Source organism: Sceloporus undulatus, chromosome 8 (genome assembly GCF_019175285.1).
Source record: "Sceloporus undulatus isolate JIND9_A2432 ecotype Alabama chromosome 8, SceUnd_v1.1, whole genome shotgun sequence".
Lineage (NCBI taxonomy): Eukaryota > Metazoa > Chordata > Lepidosauria > Squamata > Phrynosomatidae > Sceloporus > Sceloporus undulatus.
In genome coordinates, this window is record NC_056529.1 from 15,621,339 (window position 1) to 15,641,184 (window position 19,846).

General features: G+C 40.9%; 1 protein-coding gene across 2 annotated transcripts in view; it reads right to left on the reverse strand.

Moving 5' to 3' along the window:
* Nucleotides 1-809: 809 nt before the first annotated feature.
* The window catches only part of TOX3 (TOX high mobility group box family member 3), a 102,980-nt gene continuing 83,943 nt past the window's right edge, over nt 810-19,846 (reverse strand). The window contains exons 4-7 of one of the 2 annotated variants that reach the window (XM_042438717.1): nt 11,504-11,773; nt 7,759-7,986; nt 5,896-5,976; nt 810-3,029 (exon numbers count right to left, since the gene is read on the reverse strand). In XM_042438717.1, the coding sequence (XP_042294651.1) occupies nt 2,283-3,029; nt 5,896-5,976; nt 7,759-7,986; nt 11,504-11,773 (1,326 nt within the window). In that variant the 3' untranslated portion in view covers nt 810-2,282. The remainder of the gene's footprint in view (nt 3,030-5,895; nt 5,977-7,758; nt 7,987-11,503; nt 11,774-19,846) is intronic. The other variant, XM_042438716.1, reaches the window with a different exon arrangement.

The window sequence follows — 19,846 nt, forward strand, 5'->3', positions numbered from 1 at the left end:
TTTATTTGCAAAACGTATTTTTCTCTGCAAATGTTTTGGTTTCTCAAAGTGGAAAGAAACTTACTTGTTGGTTCCTTCAAGAATGCAGTTAGTGAAGAACTACATTTGATCAGTTGGGGAAACCCAAATCGGTGAGATTTTAGGACCTCAGAAGGCCCAGTGTCCTTAGAGTCTGGGTCCCTCAGTTCTAGGGCTTGTCTACACTAGGAGGAAAAGTCCAAATGGACTCTTGCCCCTGTATCCATCTGGAGCCACCCTGTGTACCTTTTGCTCAGCAGGGACATTGTGTAGATTGGGCAGTTTCCTGGGTCTGCCACCACTGTTCCCACTGCCACCATCCCAATCTGGCTGAATGGTGAGGGTTTTCCCTCTTCTCCATGGGCAGTGCCACCTTCATTGTCTTGCCTACTCCTCAGAATAAACAAGGCACCCAGCATGTGATCTGGGCACCCCATCTAACCTTAGCTAGTGGATGTGATCCACCACTGGGGATAGTACCACGGCAGAAGGAGGGGAAAACCTCATTGTTTGGATGGTTAACTGGCCCAGGCATTAAAATAGTGGAGCTAACCCTGGAGAAAACTCAGGCGTTTTAAAACTCAGTGCTAAAGTCTGATACCCCGGATCTGGGACAGTTAAAACTATGCACCATACAAGCATTATTGCCCCAGATTTAGGGAGATTGGGTGTTTAAGCATTGTAGACCAGCCCCTAATTTTGTGTTTCCCCCTTTATTCGCTACTGAAGGCAACCGCAAGAAACACAGGCAGCAGCAATACTCCTTTGAGCCCAGCAAAGGATCATTCTTTTAAGACGATGCCAATTTCCCTCCAGTCCTGGCAAGCTGAATGTGCCATTTCCGAAAATCAGCCCTGAACCACTGGATTTGAAATATCGTGGTAGACATCACAGTTTGTAGAGTTGTTGTGGCACATGTCAACAGGCCTCCCATTATAACCATTTAGGCCTGGCTGAGAATAGTCTTGAATACCACCGGGTTTCTATGTATATATATCTCTGTATTTTTACTGAAATGTGTTTATTCTATAGCAAGATAAAAGCATTTGTTTTAGATAAGCAAAATACAAACAATGTAATTGCTGCTATCGTAACTCATAAAAAAGTATAAAACAGCATAAAAACACAGTAAGCAATGTCGCCATTAAATCATTCATGTTACCAGTGTTTACATTAAAGCCTCATTTATGAAAAACTTTACAACACATGATATGAAAAACTTACAACCTTTTTAAAAGAAAATATTTACACGGATTATTCAGATGCAGCAGTCCTTTTAAATAGCCTACTGGATTTACAGCATTTTTAAAAAACAAAACAAAACCTCACTTTTTCCCCCTTCTTGTCTTTTTCTTTTTTTGGGAACAGTTTTATTTAAGTGCATTTCCTTCTTTAAAAAATACAGTGTATTAAATCTGAAAGTTGTCACTCAAACACAGAATAGAATATTCACATTTACTTTTGTTTTTAAACTGGAATAGGGTCAGAGTAGGTTTTTAATAGCCTACTGGTGGCATTTGCAGAAATTATAACTTAGATGGTAAAATGGGTAAGAACTTTTACTTGCATTTTTTGTTACTTTCTGGAGTAATTTTTTAAAAAAGGAGCTTTGGCCAAAGTCTGTGAATTTTTTTTACATATATATATATATATATATATATTTATGACAGAAGAAAACACCGTCAACTACTCATCTCACAAGAGTGTGATTGCATGAAATCCAATCGACATTTTACAGGTAGTTACAACTGTGCTTTTTAAGGGCTTCGTGAATGTAAATCATTTTTCAAAAAACAAACCACCAAACCAACTGGTTTGAAGATCATTGACTAATTTTACAAGAACTGACCGTTTTAATCTGAAACCGTAAAAAGGCCTTTTGTTTCAGTCTTAATGCCCAGGAATATCCAAGATTATTTGATTCACATATTGTAGGTAAAGCTCAAAATAAATTAAATAAGCACTGTGTGGAGAGGGAAAAAACAAAACACCCAAAGAGCACAGCTTTTTCTTCTAAAATAAAAGAGTGGAAGAAACAAAATATATATATATATTCAGTCACCTAAAAGAGTATACACAGCTACATTGTAGTTCTTTATTGCCTATCTAATAGACAGCTTAGAGGCTCACTTTATCTGTTATGCATTCCTGCATAACTACACCATCGGCGATGCAATTTTTCACCAGCCAAGGTTCACATTTGCTTAACTCTTTGTTGCAAAGCAGCCTTTTTTCCCCCCTTTTCATTTTTGTAACATGTGTCTTCAGAAAATACTGCCCTGTGATAACAGTTGAGTCTGTGTCTGGGTTTGTATTGGGGACTGGTGCTGTTGGGTGGCTGGTGGTGGGCTTCCAATGGCGGGGATCGGGGACGTGATCTGCGATGCTGCAGGAGAATGTTGCGGCGGGGAAGGCTGGGACTGGTGCTGTAACTGCTGCTGCTGCATTTGCTGAAGCTGCATCTGCTGGAGTTGCTGTTGCATCTGCTGCTGACTCATCTGCTGCTGCATCTGCTGCTGCAATTGCTGCTGCTGCTGCAGGTGTTGTTGCATGTGGTGCTGGAAATGCTGCTGCTGCATTTGCTGCTGGATCTGTTGGTGCATGTGCTGCTGGTGGAGTTGCTGCTGATGCATCTGCTGTTGTTGGAGCTGCTGGAGCTGCTGGAGTTGGTGCTGCTGGCTTTGCAAAGAGGGGCTGACTTGGGTAGACCCCGATGCCGAGGTGCCCACCATGTTGCTTCCCATTGAACTGATCAGCGAGGTGGAAATGTTTGTGGGCATGTTGGGGGCAATGGTGACAGAGGCCACAATCTGATTCATTGGCAGCCTCATTGCTAGAGGCTTGGGGGCGATGGCCCTGGGGAGGGACTGCTGAAGAGTCTGAGGTGACGTGGCCACCGCTGTGTGTTGGGAAAGTTGGGTGTTGAGAAGGAGAGAGGAGGACAAATTTGTGGATGCCAGTGTCTGTTGGACAGAACGGATTGTTTGTGCCTCCGCTGACTCTGCAGCAGCCTGTGTTTCAAAACAAAGAAGACATGAATCATAGAATCATAGTTAGAAAAAAAAACCACAAGGGCCATCCAGTCCAACTCCTTGCCATGCAGGAAATCACAATCAAAGCATCCCCAACAGATGGCCATCCAGCCTCTGTTTAAAGCCCTCCAAAGAAGGATACTCCATCACACTCCAAGGGAGTGTGTTCCACTGTGGAACAGCCCTAAGTAACAATCATTCTCATAATTTAAGCAGGTAAATCTTCACTTGTTTCGTTTTTGCATGGAAAAATGTAAATTCCAAAAGTTTATTCCCTGCTGGGCATGGTTACTTGTTTTGTTCATTTTTTAAAATTTAATTTTCTTTCTTTTGAAATGTTGTTGTTTTTGCAAATAAAATCATTTTTGTGCAATAAAAATCAACACAGAGCACACTGTAAATACATAGCTTTGTTTGCAAAACATGTTTTTCTCTGCAAAAATTTTTGGTTTTGCACAAAAATGGTATTTTGTACAAACACATTTTTAGGAATGGGGAGAAGACTCCACTTAAGATAAAATAATTGCAGTTCTTTTTCATTTTCTGAATAGGGTATCTCAAAGAGCTTCTTCATGGGAATCGAAGGTGCGTTACAGACCACCCGTTTGGGGTGGCCTGTAGGCGCTCCTTTCCCCGCCGGATCGGGACCTCAGCTGCCAGAACGGCAGCCTCCGAGGCCCCAATCCGCCGCTTTCCAGGCCGCAGGGAAGTGGCAAAAGGCCGCTTCCCGCGGCCTGGAAAGGGGTGTCCTTGGGGCTTCATGCCCCGAGAATACCTGGCCCCTTTCTCCTTTGCCTCGCTGGCGCAGCCGTCTAAAGGCTGCGCCAGCGATGCAAACTGTGGAAGGAGCTCTGTTTCGGAGCTCCTTCGTGCGCAAGGGCACTCTCTGCCACCCCACACGGCGGAAAAACATCACGTCCATGCCACCCTGTTTGGAGACGGCGCGTTCGTGACATCGTAATGGCAGCCCCCTGTGAAATGGGCGCCGCCATTTTGTATATCCTGGGGACGTATTAGGGTTAGGTGCGTGCATAAGGCACGCACTTTGCCTAACCCTAGTACATCCCTAGGACGTACTTTACGCCCGTTTGTAACGGGCCGAACTGTTCTTATAGCCAGGTTCCTAGAAGCACTGATGTATCCCAAGAACCTTTCTGGAGGGCTAGTAAACCCTATGAATTTGTTTTATGGACAATGAAGGGATGTTTTATATCATACATTGTTTGATCTTGGCCAAAATAGCTTTGGATCCCAATGTGCACAACTGGATGTTGGCTATTATTGTGATATTTTATTCATCTCTCATTCATTCCACGTACTTCCCGGATGCTTGCAAAAGCATATATGAAATTTTCACAATTTTCTCCTTACGGCATATCTACCATAAAAGACTGTGAAGCAGAGGAACAAAAAAGCAAAGGACAAGAAGGGACAGCACTGTTGCCCTGATGCTTTTCTGCCTTTCAGCCTGTAAACATTTAATGGAGTGGACAAACCCAAAAATATTTGAAGAAGGTTTTGATGACAAGGGCTTTGAACACTAATTTTCCCAACACTCCACCGCAAACAACCCATCCTAAAAACACTGACTCCCTCTGTATTTGCTTCTAATTTCTGCAAATGCAAATACCTCCAACAAAAGAATACAGTCTCAGCTCTCTGGTACTGCTCTATTTATTACAAGAGAATTTATGAGAGCTGCATTCCATAAATTATGCAGTATATACAACCATGGCTTCAGTACACTGAGATTACATCTTCCCATAATATGTCCTATGATGTTGCAATGTTTTATGCAAAGCCCAGTGCTTATGTTTTGCATACACCCAGAACACAGAACCCCTTGACCGATTTGTAAAGTCTAAAGTGTATACAGTTATAGTGTGTATACACTTTCTTTACACACATCCCAAGTGGACAAGCTGCCATCTCCTCTGTGCTTGCTTTCACAGGAGCCAAGTGGCCATAAAGAGGTCTCCTGCTTTTGTGTGCTTTGCTTCTCTGTTTTGTTTCTTTAAAAATCTTGGCCGATGCTCTGTATTTTGTATTGCATGGTACTTATTTTATGAAACTTCACATTTTACTTAACTGATATTTTACAGATAGGGTGTGTGCACATTTTAAACATCTATTCTTACCTCTTTGAAATCAAGGGTAAGAAAAGTGTGACCTACAGGCCACATATAGCCCCTGGACCATAATTCTGTGATCCCTGAAGCCTCAACAGTCCCCAAACTCCCCAAACCCTCAACCATTTGTTTTCAAAAACTGTGTAATTTTCAGGCAATTTTTCTCTGAAAACTGCACAGAAAGTCCTTCAAATGCACAAACCAAGAAATCTAACAGAGTAAGAAGAATGCTCTGTTGCCTTTTCATGTTTCTAGTACTCATGCTTTAACATAAGGGGAGCTGTTTTTGTACTATAAAAGGAGGTTTTATCTCATTTAAATTTATATGTTTAATTCTTTTTTTTTTAAAATGGCAATATGTGATTTGTATTTTTATACGTTTCTTGTGTTTTCATGTGCTAAATTAAAAGGTTACAGTCATTTTTAAAAAGGAATTAGTGACAGTGATTGTTCAAAGCTCTCCAACCCACTAGCTAGCTTCCATTATAGTTACTTCAATGTCACATTTTGAAAAATAATACAAATAGTTACTATTTCTACAAAAGTGTCAGAATGCTACAAGCATCCAAACAGTGAGGTCACACACTCTATAGCTATAAAACAGTCTACGACAACCATAATACGACTTAATCATGCCCTAGTTATTAGCAAGGCAAGTCAATTATGGGTAACTCATTATGTGTAATTAGTTACTTCCAAATTCTGATTATTCTTACCTTGGAAACCAAACTTGCTCTGTAAGCAGCAAGTGCCTTAAGGTATTCTTTCTTTGCAGCTTCCGTTTTCCTTTTATATACCTGTTTTAACACATTATAAGCAAAGTCACTTCCAGCATATAAACTTCACGCCATAAAGTGGTTCATGTCTGAAGTGGGATGTTTATGGTCTCATAAAAAGTAAGAGAGTCAAAACGGACAATGGCAATCCTCCCATGTCCTCTCCTTTACAATCATGCTGAGACTGGGACTGAGCCCAATGTTACCTTGCAGACATTTTTAGTTTCAAAGGCAGAGGAGGGGTTGCGTCTGAGATGAAAAATATCCTCTGATGTTACCCTTCTCAAGTCCAATATTTATCTGTTGTTTGTCCACTTGTTCATGTTCTCCCATCACAATTCTTAAGTCATACTTTTCCCACTAAAAGGAGCATTTGTTACATATCCAATGAGGTGGTTATGCGACAATGTCATCATAAACAAATGAATCCAGTGCAGAGTGACAGACTTGTGCTTGCTCTGAATAAACTTTGATGGATTTCAGAAATGTCATCAAAGAAGCAAATCTCATTGTCTGTGACTGAAGTGAAGGCAGGTTTTTTTTGGGGGGGGGCGGTTGTGGGGTGCAAAGTCAACATGCAACTTGAATGCACATACAATGTGGTTGAAGTGGAAGCCATAGGGATGTAGGAACACAGTTATTGAGGGCACAGGATCCTGACTACAGACCAAACAGAAATGAGATTTTTCCCCCTATCATGTTGATGGTGGTAAGATGCTGCATTTGCAAACATGTCCTGCTCCTTCTATTCTTGAAAAGACCAGTGAAAGAGGATGAAATAGACTTGATTGTGAAAGGATTTTGACTCTGGCCCCCTTGTGCCATAACGCCGCGCACCATTCTAGATGGCGCACGGCATCATGGCATGACCCTGGCGATGCATTTAGGGTGTTACAAAGCCGCGCTGTCATGGTTGTGACACCATTTAGAGGGTGGAAAAAGGAGCTGCAATTTGCAGCTTCTTCTTCCGCCCTCCGGAGGCTGGATCAAGGCCATGGCATGCGGTGGCCGTGGGCCTGATCCGGCCAGTAAAGGGGTGGCTGCATACTGCCCCATAATCCTTACTAAAGTGCTACACCTGTGTCTGGATTATACTACAGTTGGCCCTCTTTGTATCCATAGGTTCTTTATCCATGGATTCAACCATCCACATCTTGAAAATATTATATTCCAAAAGGCAAACCTTGATTTTGCCATTTTATGTAAGGGACACCATTTTATTATACCACTGTATATATTAGGACTTGAGCATCCATGGATTTTTGTACCCATAGGGCATCCTGGAACCAAACCTCAGCAGATACCAAGGGCCCACAGTACTTTGCAATGTAGGACCAGAGATAGGGAGGGGGCATGAATCGATGACAAAGGAGTTCCTGACATGAAAGAGGAAAAAGAGGGGACAACTGTTTTAAAGATATCCCTGCATTCTATACAAATACATACATTAAAATATATATTGTAACGCCTCATGATACAAAGGTCTGCTGCTCGACTCCTTGGGGCATCTTTCAAGTTGATCAAGAGTTCTTTTAATCAATTAATTGATCAGCTGATTAAAATACTGCAGCCCTACTAATCAAAGCAATTGAGAACAAGGGGCCAATTTTTGAAGCCGGCTTCAGACGGGATGAGAGACATTGTAGCTGGGCTCCCTTCCGTGCAGCATTTCTAATTAATGAAGTCGAAAAGATCAGCCCACTGCTGTTTAATTAGATGGACTGTAATCTTTGGCATCTTTCCACCCATTACATCATTACTCCTCCGCTCCCACCCCCCACCCCCAAATATATCTTTGGTTACCTGTTTTTGTTCTTCTCCTAAGGAATCCCACATTGATGCGACAATTTTTGAAACTTCTCCAAAGGTAGCATTAGGGTTCTGGCCTTTAATTGCTGCTTGCGTGTCCCTGAAGAACAGGGCATATGCTGATACTGGCTTCTGCGGTTCATTGGGGTCTTTCTTTTTCTTTTTCTTCGGTGTCTTGGGCTTCTTGCCAGAATCAGGGGCAGCTCTCTTCTCTCCTGCAGTCTAATAAAGAGCAGCAGCGACAAAATCAGTGTCCAACTTCCAGCATGAGATGTTATAAAAATGGACATACTTGCATTGCCAATATGTGCACTGATTTATGTGCACATGGCTTTGAAAGAAAATATGGTCAATCAAGAGTATCGAAAGCAGAGAAGGAAAAAAATCAAGGCCTGTGATCAAATGAAATGAATGAATTTAACACCAAAAAGAAAAGATAACAACAGATATGTCTGACCACAAGGTCCAGAAACTTGAATGTTTTGCAAAACAAAGTAAATGTCAATTCATTTTTAAAGGCATAATTATGTTTGTGTTAAACACATGACTATTTTATCATGTTTGGTCTAGGTTTGACCATATATACCTAAGCTGAAAGCTCTGTACTGGCTGCCTATTTCCTTACGGGCACAATACAAGGTGTTGGTTATCACCTATAAAGCCCTACATGGCTTGGGCCCGAGTTACTTGAGGGATCGCATCTCCCCATATAATCCGCCCCGCACACTCAAAACATCCGGTGAGAACTTATTGGAAACTCCATCGTCCAAATACGTCTCCTCTTCCCAAAGGGCCCCGCGGATCTGGAACAGCCTTCCGGAGGAGCTCCGTCTCATGACCTTTTTGGAAACATTTTAAAAGAGATTGAAAACCGTACTCTTTTGCCAAGCATCCCCCCCCCCCGAGGAGTGATGTCTGCATGACCAATATGCCTGCCGACAATGATATTCTGTCTTACCCCTGGATGTGGGATGCTGTTGGATTGTTGTATTTTACTGATGTTTGTACAGATGTACCATTTTGTGTTTTTATAGTGTATTGTATTGCATTGTATGTATTGATTTTAGTAGTCTATAACCCCGCTTCAATCCTTTGGGAGAGGTGGGGAAACACAAATAAACTTTATTATTATTATTATTATTATTATTATCTGTAAAAGAGCTTCAATGGCTTTTTGAACATGCAAGACAAAGAATATTGTATATGCACAGTATCACACAAAAGTAACTGAGGTCACTGTATAAACCTTATTTTTGCCACACGGAATGGAAGGCACTACAGGTTGAGCATCCCAAGTCCAGAAATCCAAAATCCCCATACCTCCCAAAAACTGCAATTTTGTCACCAGCTGCCTGCTTCTGCTTTCCAAGGTGGCAGCTGCAGTGCTCCTACTTCTTCATCTCTCAGATCCTTAGTCTCTCTCTCTCCAGCCTTGCATCTCATACACAACACAAGTAGCGAATGAACAAGATGTGGGTCTGGAGAGAAATGTGACTGGAAATAGACTTGACAATCTGTGAAATGGCAGAAGATGTGGATTCATGTTGAGCACGATGATTGTATTCCCACCAATTCCAGCCATGTCTCTCTCCAGCCTCACAAAGCAGTATCTACTATCATACTTGTGCTGTGTATTGTGCATTATGTATAAGACATGATGAGTCTCCCTCATCCAAAATCAGAAGTGTTTGAGATTTCACTCCCCCCCCCCCCCATTTTGGATTATTTGCAAATAAATACTGCGATATCTTGGCAGGACCCAGTGTGGCATAGTGGTTTGAGCATTGGATTATTGCTCTGCAGACCAGGGTTTGAGTCTTGGCTTGGCCATGGAAACTCACTGGGTGGCCTTGGGCAAATCACACTTTCTCAGCCTCAGAGGATGGGGCAATGGCAACCCCACTCGGAAGAAAGTTGCCAAGAAAGCACCCATGGTTGGTTTACTTTAGGCTTGCCATAAATCAGAAATGACTTGAAGGCACACAACAATGAGGCATCTTGGAGATGGGACCCAAGTCTCAGCATCAAACTCATGTATGTCCTCTACACCTTATACAACTAAAGGTCATTTTATAAATAATACTTTTAATAATTTAGTATATGAAACAAAACTGATGTAGATTGAACCATTAGAAAGCACAAGTGTCACTCTCTCAGCCATCTATGTAGACGATTTTGGATTTTGGAGTATTTTGGATTTTGGAATTCTGGATATGGAGTACTCAACCTGTATTCCCAAAATCTGAAATACAAATCTCTCCTGGTCCCAAGCATTTCAGAAAAGGGGTACTCAACCTGTATTAACTGCCCTTTAAATATGTGAAATCATATTCCAAGTCGGTGTCTGAAAGCCGCCTGTTTAGAACGATCTCAAAAGATGATAAAAAACCAGAGGCCTGAATGTATTTATCCAAATTGGATGTTTTTTCCTCCTTCCTCTTCCTGCAATGCCTCCATGATGCCAATATTTTTCTCCATATGGTTTGCCATCCCTTTGGATAAGATTTTTAAGATGTACAAGGAGTTGTGGGAGGAAAAGGTTCACCAATTCTAGAGAAAGCAGCATGGTCCAGTGGAAGTATCCCTTTTGATCCTGGCCAAACAACAATCATTTTAATGAATGACCTCTACTTAAGGGAGTTCTGCACTTGTTCCTAACCCACTTATTATTCCCGCATATAAACCCTACTTTCCTCATTAGGTCCTCCTTCTGCATTGTCCCCCAGTTAGAGCAGCCAGCAACCAAGGTTCCCATAGTTCCATATAGAAGTCACTGGCATATAAGATGAGTTACAGGAATAAGATACTCTGTATGAAAGGAGGAGGAAGCAACTTGTCATTCGTCTTTCAGCCCTTTTGTTAAGGCTGCTTACTACGGCTTTGTTCCCTTTTCCAGGTCACAGAACAATTAATAGAGTCATTCTTCAATCACTACTGAACTTCAATGAATCCCTTTGCAGCTGCCCTCCATAGCCTGTAGGCAGAGTTCTGGTAGAAAGGGCATTTGATGGATCCATGAGATTAATCTCAGGCCTTCCCCATGCACAGCTCCTATGATCTTCATCCGGCATTTTGTCTATATAACCTGCACAACTGACGACTCCATCTAGCTTTCTATAACCTGCTCTATCCACCATGCTCAAGGCCCATAACTGTGAAGTAATTTAAAAAACAAACATTGTTCTATGCTATATGTGTGCATACGTATGTGCAACTAGCAAACACTTGCTGTTTGTTTATATCGCCAAAGCAGATTCCTTCCTTTAGGTATATTCCTCATTTTGCCATATTTTCTTTCCATACCTATTTAATCTCAGATGAAAATGAATTTGAGCATGCACTGAAGACTTTGATAAAAAGGTAAAGGTCACTTTTTATACCTACACAAATGTATTTATAAAGATAGAAAGAGATAGAGAAAGAAACTGAGACAGAGGGGAGCAGAATGAATGTTAAAACATCCAAAGTATTGCAAGCAGATATGGCAAACAGAATTATTGCATCTATAAAATATGAAAGCTGTCATAAAGAAGCTTATGTTAGCAGTGTCCTTCTTTTTAAAGAATCACAGAACTGTGGCAATATATCGTTAAGATAAGCAAATATCGGTACCACATGATAAATATGTTCCCTCTCAGCTATATTCAAGGCCTCTTTTAAACAAATTAATGCCCGTCCATGTCAGTCCATGTCAACTACAAGCCAAAAGCAGTCTCTTCTTGTAGGAGATATAACTCACCCTGTTTGAGTCCTCTCCATCTTCTTCATTTATAGAACTGGATGGCGAAGGGGTTGCCGATTTGCTTGCAGGCGGAGAAGGAGAGGTATGTGGCAGGTTGGCACCACCTAAATTCAGTCCCAGTTGAGCACTTAGCTGGGACTGGTTAATAGTGGTCAGCTGGTTAGGAGGCATAATTCCAGAACGAGTGGCATCTGCCATGTGGACAATGGATCTCATAATCAAAGAGTGGTCCTGGCGATACTGAGGCACGTCTGTATGAGTGTGATCCTGAAAAACATGAGGAGGGATGGTTATTATCCCACCTTTTCCCCAGGGACTGGGATTCAAGGCAGCTTATAAAAAGGCAGAGAATAAAATGAAACATATATAGTTAATATATAGAGGAGGGGAGTATAAAATATATAAATTAAGATAATAAAACAGTATTAAATAACAACAGAAATAAAACTAATAAATAAAACTAATTAAAATCTTACTATATAATAGATTAAATTAGTTTTATTTAGTGCCAAGAAAGCCTCTTTCTTTTTAAAATTGGGTCCCAAAGGCTTGGTGGAAAAGAAAGGTCTTAACCTGCCACTGAAAGGAAAACAAAGATACTAACTTCATAACTTCCCTAGGGAAGCGTGGAAGCAGCCACAGAGAAGGACTTCTCCCACATTCCTATAAACTGTGGCTGTGAAGGTGGTGAGATACAGAAAGGTGCCTCTCCTGCCAATCTTAAAGCTTGGGCAGGCTCATATAGGAGGATTGTTGTTGTGCACCTTCAAGTAGTTTTCGACTTATGATGACCCTAAGGCAAACCTATCATGGGGTTTTCTAAGGTTGAGAGTGTATGACTTGCCCAAGGTCACACAGTAAGTTTCCATGACCAGGCAAGAATTTGAACCCTGGTCTCCCAGTAGGAGGCTATGGTCCTTCAAAGAGCCTGGGCCTGAGCCATATAGGACTTTATAGGTCAAAACCAGTACTTTGAATTGTGCCTGGGAACATACTGGCAAAGCCATTGGTCTCTCAAAGGCTATTGCCATGTTGGGTCAGAGCAAATTCCTATCTGTGTACATCATCTATTCACACAGTGGCCAATCAATTGACTTTGAGAACCCATGAGCAGGAAATGAACATAATAATGCCCTCCTATTCATATTTCCCAGTAATTGGTGTTCAGATGCACATTGTCTACATGAATGAAAATCATACACATTAATGGATATCAGTATGCAAGGGGATCTGGTAGCACCTTTAAAACTATGTAAAAGAAGTTGAAGCATAAGCTTTTGTAGACTTGGTCTGCTTTCTAAGATGCAACCATAATAGATGCAGTCAGAATGGATAGTCATGGATAGCCTTATCTTTTATGAATTTGTCAAATCACCATTTCAAAAAGTCCACAACTTCTGACAGTGAATGTTATCATTTTAAATATATGCCATTTGAAGAAACGAGAACTTGAACCCAACATGGTGAAACACACTTGGGTATCTAGAATTACATCAGCAAAGTATAATAGTTGCTGAAGAAAGTTTTTTTAAAGATATAATGCCCCCTCCCTGCCATGATTTGCTTTCCAAATACTACACTAAACAGTACTTAGAAAGACTCTGTAACATAAAAGAAAACCAAGATGAAGGGAGTCATAATTGATTGTTTTGTTTTCCAAGACATGCAGAAAACTATTTCTTGATGCCTTCTTACCTGCTTTTTACTCTTACACAAAAGAGCCCCCCCAAAATCCTTATCCAATAAACCTGAATATGAAAACATGAGTTAACAAATGCTTTGCTCTTAGGCTTGTCATTTTGGTTCAATCCGACGTTTTTTTATTGAGGCTAAATACTCGTGACTTAAAAAGACTTAGAATCCAATTTCATTGGGAAGCCTATGCATTCTTAACCATTTCATCCTTTATGACTGTTGCATATTAACCTTCACCTCATTCATTCTTGCAAACCTGCAATTTCTTAGAATGGGGAGTTTAAGAAATAATCTGAACGAATGTACTCTACCAGGGTGAGCCATGTGTGGTTGAAAAGATGTCAGTAGATTGCAACTCCCATCACTCCTGGCCACACAGCAAACATGTTTTACAAACATATTTTATAACTGCATTCACAAATCCCCCTGGGAAATAAAATCCCACTGAGCCTAACGTAATGTCATATTCACTTTAACAATATATTACAATTCCCAGATACTTATTTGCAGCTGTTTGTTAAATCTGCTTCCCCAGAAAGCATGTTTTCAAATAGTTTGTTTTGAATACAAGCTACAACTCTATCATTTGTATACCATTGTAAAACCAGAATGTTGAAGAATCCTGGTTTATCATAACTCGGTAGCAATAGCAGCTAAAGAAATAATGTACACTGGATCCTTGTTATACGCTGGGGTTTGGTTCCAGGATCCCCCGTGGATAACAAAATCCGTGGATGCTCAAGTCCCATTAAGTATAATGACATAGCAAAATGGTGTCCCTTATAAAAAAAATGGAAAATCAAGGTTGTCATTGCCTTTCCCTGAGGCTGAGAGCATGTGACTTGACCAAAGTCACCCAGTGGGTTTCATGGCCGGGGTGGAATCGAACCCTGGCTTTCCAGAGTCATAGTTCAACAATCAAACCACTATGCCATGATGGATCTCATACCAGATGTACATAGTTGGGATCATATGGCATTTGAGTAATTCTTTTAGCTTGCATCTTTCCAAGCAGTCCAAAGCGATAAGCCATGATCATCTTATGTCACAATAAACAAATCACAAATTGATTGTTATTGACAAAGTACCAACGAATTGAATATATACACTTTTTTGAGCTTTGCCCACCTATCCCCACATGGACAAGATACTGTATTAGAAGCCATGACACTTTACAATATTGTAGTTACAGCTCTAACATGATAAGCAACACTTCTAGTGAATTGAAACCATGCACTTCAGGATGTACTATGCAACAGGACACTGAGAGAGGTGTCCTGATACTCAGCCCCCCTCTTCCACAATGGGACTTCTGGCACTATAACCTCAGAGGTGGACTCACTGCACATTGGGACTCATGATCCCATGGTGGTTCTGTTTGTGCAATGGTCCCAACAATATAGCTTTGTTGATGTTGTTGTGTGCCTTCAAGGTGAACTCATCACGAGGTTTTCTGGGGTTGAGAGAGTGTGATTCACCCAAGATAACTCAGTGGGTTTCCATGGCTGAGTGGCGATTCAAGCCTTGATCTCTAAAGTTGTAGTCAATGCTCAAACAGTTACTCCATGCTGGCTCTCAAAAGTCAGTTTACAGTGACATAGCTACCAACCAGCTCATGCACAAAATTTCACTCTGAACAATATTTCCACAGAAACATTTAGGGGATGTTCAAGTAGAAGGAGAAAATTCTTGCTGGTATATTACTGTTCCTGAAAAAAACATCCTGGCTATGGGAAACCCATTTAAAAAAAACCTGGGAAAGAATAATTATGACTCCATCCTTTCCATCCCTATTCTGTGCAAATGGAGAGTATCACTGAAAAGGCAAAGCGTAAGATGTGCGAGAATCCAAAGTCATAAAGGAAATGCCTCTCTGAACTCAGAGCATAAGTCTCAGTATGTTCTCAGTGTTCAGAAAATGTTTTCAAGTCTCGTGTGGCTCTGCAGGAGGAATCAGCAATTGTTTTCCCTTGACCCTTTCAAGTGCTCCTCTGAGTAGGGCAAACCAATATTTGGCCCCGAATAAAATTGCCAACAAGGCTCTCACCTCCCCAAATGTCAGCATGATATTTGGGAATGGCTTGCTGTGTGTACACATCTAAGGGTCAGTGTTTCATTTTGTTGTGTTGTTTTTTTGAGGGAGGAAAACCCTGCCATACTGAAGATTGAAATTACTGCATAAAACATAGGTGACTCGAATGAGACTTAACCCCAAGGAACTGGAGCCAATGGAATTGTTTGCCAATTTTCCAACTCACATTTCATGGCTTTTTCTTTTTTGTAGGAGGTTAGACTTCATCTTTGAAATTATCATCCAGTTAAATGTCCACTTGCCATTCTCCTAAAAGAGCAGCATTCTGCTCCCAATGAGCCACTACCTTTCCTTTCCTTTCCTTTCCTTTCCTTTCTGTTCCTTTCCTTTCCTTTCTTTTTTCTTTTTAAAAAAACAGTCAAGTTGATTTAGACAGACAATAACCACAACATCATGCAGCAAATCCCTGCAACCAAGCCTACTCCAGACATCTTGGCAGATGTCTGCCTTTTGGATTCAGGCTTTGCAACCGAGGGAGGCATTTTCTGTAGCCTCCAAAGACCTTCTGTGTAACTGTCAGGTTTTTGTGGATAACACTGTTGAGGACACCCCTTATTTTTATTCCAGGAGAAAAATTGCTAAAGTACGCACTCTTTGGAGGACTGCTTATTAATTTACTTATGCACAAATGTGTATAAACCACTCAGATCTGAAGATTTCAAACTGTATACAACATTATCCATTGTGTTATCAGTATATTTACACAAGGAACACAATACACAAAATCAAAACACAATATTCATGTTGTCCATTACACAGATGGTAGGTTAGAGTAAATACCCTAAAGGCAACAGATCCTGTCTGATCTTGGAAGCTAAACAGGGTCAGCCCTGTATAATACTTGGATGGGAGATGGCCAACTCATCTCAGGTGCTGTAGGCTGTATTTCAGAGGAAAGACCTGGCAACACCACCTCTGAAGATTCTTTGCCTAAGGAAACCCTATAAAATCCATAGGGTTTCCATAAATCGACAGGTGACTTGAAGGCACACATATGCACACAGGTTGGACAATGCAGGGAAAAACTACATACAGGTGTAAGCTTTTAGTATGCTTCTATTTACAGTAAAAAAAGCAACTCAGTGTATTTTGGAGAGGAGAATATTATACATAGTGAATACCACAATGCTAAATATTCTGCTCCACACAATTGTGGGGTGAACATCCAGAGCACACAGATGTTAAGGAAAAAGCCACATGGGTTATACAGTAAGAGAAATAAAAGATGTATGTGAGAGTCAGAGTGACTCAGCAGAAGCCAATTGAGAACCACACAGGTGTGAATGGTAATACAATTAACAGGTCCAGAGTGCCAAGGACAAGAATTGCAAAGTGGATAATTGAACACACCTGACAATTGTTAAGTGGTCAAGGCTGAGATGATGAAATCATTAATTGTGGGATGAACAAGGAGAACCAATGGGAATGATGTACACGCCTACTGGGTGGAAACAGACAACAGTGGGTGGTACCATGATATGGCTATAATAATGACTATACATCCCAGTGTATTTTGTGGGTAGTAGTTGTGGGTTGGAGTAGTGGTTGAGTATTGTTTGGAGCTGTATATAGTAGAATAAAGTAGATCTTTTATATAAGACTACTGAGTTGTCTGGTGTCTTGGGTGAAGCTACAAGAACCAGCAGGACCCTGGTGAAGAAGGGTGAAGACTTCTGTGGAAGCAAGAGTGAGAAGGCTTGGAGAGTTTGTCGGGGTCTTCAGCCAGTTCTCTGCAACTCTTGCAAAGATATAACAACTGGCCAAAACTGGTCAGCGTGGTGCACAACCAGGTGGTGAGTTCCAGGCCAGGTGAAGAGCCACAACTCCCATCATCCCTGACAACAGAACCATCAGAAGGGCCTCTCAGTAACCTTTGGGTGTCCTCCCCTTTCAATGGAGGCTTTCTGTGGGATTCATAAACCTGGTCTCCCAGTGAATTAAAATGATGCAGGGAGCCTTACCAAGTAGATAAAAGCTCCCTGTTCAAATAAACACAGTAAATAAATAAATAAATCTTTGCCTTTCCAGTACCAGGGGGCCCTTGGTATCTGCTAGGGTTTGGTTCCAGGATCCTCCATGGATACCAAAATCCATGGATGCTCAAATCTCATTAAATACAATGGCATGGTAAAGTGATTTCCATTATATAAAATGGCAAAATCCAGATTTGTTTATGGGGGAGATTATATACATATATACATACATACATATATATTCAAGCCATGGATGGTTGAATCTGTCCATACAAAGGACTGACAGTATTGCTTTGATTGTAAATTAGCCTGTTTCTATTAAAAATTAATTTAAAAATTAATTCTGCAATCCCTACTGCAACTACCCTGCAGCTTTGGAATAAGGGAAAGCATATAAAAGCAGAAGAAAACCTAAGTGTTGCCTAAGGGATCCCAGAGGCTTGGACCCAGCACTAGGCCCTAAGATTCTCCGTCCTTTATCAGCTAGGGATGTAGAACTGGTGACTGCTTGTGTTGTTGCTTGGAGATGGCTGCCAGTCCTAGCAGGCAGTCGACGGCAGATGCTGCAGCCTGCTGTTAGGTTTGTCCCTGACTTCTAGAGAGCTGGAGGACAAGCTGCCCTCACTCCTTCCTTTGCTAATAAATGACACTTTAATGGAGTTCAAAAAGGCAAGCTGCCACCTGCACAGTGGTATTCCTGGAATATTTGACCATGGACAAAATAACAGGTGGTTAATTGGCAACATTTGACCGGTCAATTGACAAAACAGTTCAACCTTATCACTTCTACCTGGTTATATAATGGAAGCGAGTCATCACTCTAGCTGGGCTGCCTAATGAAGAAACACTTAGCATCCCTCTCCCAGGGCTCTTTGATGTGCGAAGTCTCTTTTTGTAAATATCCTGGAACTGAGCTGTTTGGTTTTGTCACAAAAGAAACTAAAACCCAAGATTTCAACCCAAGCTCAAAGATAAATGGTGGACAGGGCAGTGGAAACAAATCCTTTATTTATCAGTTATTTAAAACTGGCCTAAGGGCCAGTTGGGCCAGGTTCAGGCCAGACCCACCAAAATGGTTTCCAGTCCACTCGTTTTCAGCCATGGCTGTTGGCCTGCAAAGAGGATGATGCCAGGCCAGCAGGAAAGGCTTTGTTATGTATAGCCTTTGTGTATACTGTGTATAGGGTTGCCAGATTATGGATGTACACAATGGTTGTGCAGAAGCATAAAACTCAGCAGGTGTTGCTTCCATGACAAGCAACAACTGCTTAAATTCCTTCCACTGAAAGAACAGGAACCCTGTTCCTTATTTCTCCTGGCAATTCATGGAAAATACCAAGCTATATTAAATAGAACCTTAGAGCTTGGAAAGTTACCTTTTGGACTATAATTTCCAGAATCCAAAGTACTAATTTTAGAGAAAGGGCTGTCCAAAGTTGTAACTTTCCCAAGATCCATGTCCAACCTCTTTAAAACCCAAATTCATAGGCAAGCTGCACTCTTTTGGAAGGATTGATGCAGCTATCTTATACAGAAAATTTTGTTTGTAGTTAAACAGAAAATAATGTCAGATGTTAGTCACTGCCGTAAAACACTGTAACTCTAGCTGGTTACAAAGGCATGATTCTGGGTTGAGGATGAAAGGTTATCAGTTTTAACTATCACTAAAGAAATATAGTATAACACAACAGAGAAAAGAGAAGTAGCTGGAAATTTGGTGAGTGAATCAAAGGGGATTATGGAACATCAGGCCTAAAATGGATTCAGCAACTCCTTGTAAAGTTAAGGTTGGGGTTAGGAGCTTAAAGATAATTGATCAGCGTCTAATGATGAAAGACCATGCTGAGCTGATAAGGACTTCCTCAAGTGAGAAACCATCTTTCTTATCAACGAAAAAATGATAGTGTTCAGTAATTACGTGGGTTCCCACTCTTAACAACGATAATAAACATGTTCATAACAACAACAAAGGCTTCTTTTAATAAAGAGTTCCAGGCGCTAAACACGTTAATGAACCATGAAATAACTGTTTTATTTGTAATATATTAAACAACATTGCTGTAACATGGTTGTAATCACCACCTCACTGTTTCCCTGTACCCAAATCGAGATCGTAAAGTGGATATTAAAAATAAATCATGGGAGCTTCTTTGTAAGAGAAAATTAGGTGCATAAATTGGAGACACGCAGCCAACAAAGGACAATAATCTGAATTCATGCCTATTTGCCAATTTTGAAATAACCTATTGGTAAATGTCCAATTCATTTATCCTTTACCAAAACATCCGAGGAGGAATTTGGATGATAACAAATGTCTCGATGTAAAATGGCTGTTTCGTGTAGTCATACTTTGCATACAAATCGGGAACCTCAGTACGGAAGCATTAAAAATTGCCATGAATATACTAGCCATGATGGAAAGTATTACAAAAATATGAGACCAAGGCAACTTAATAATTCTATTTAGCTGTCCTCCAAGTCATATGGCAAGGTCCTTTTCCTGCAGGGAAAATGTGCAAGAGCAGTTTCATTCAAGAATTACTTTATGTATACAATCCCCTATTGGCACCAACAACAGTT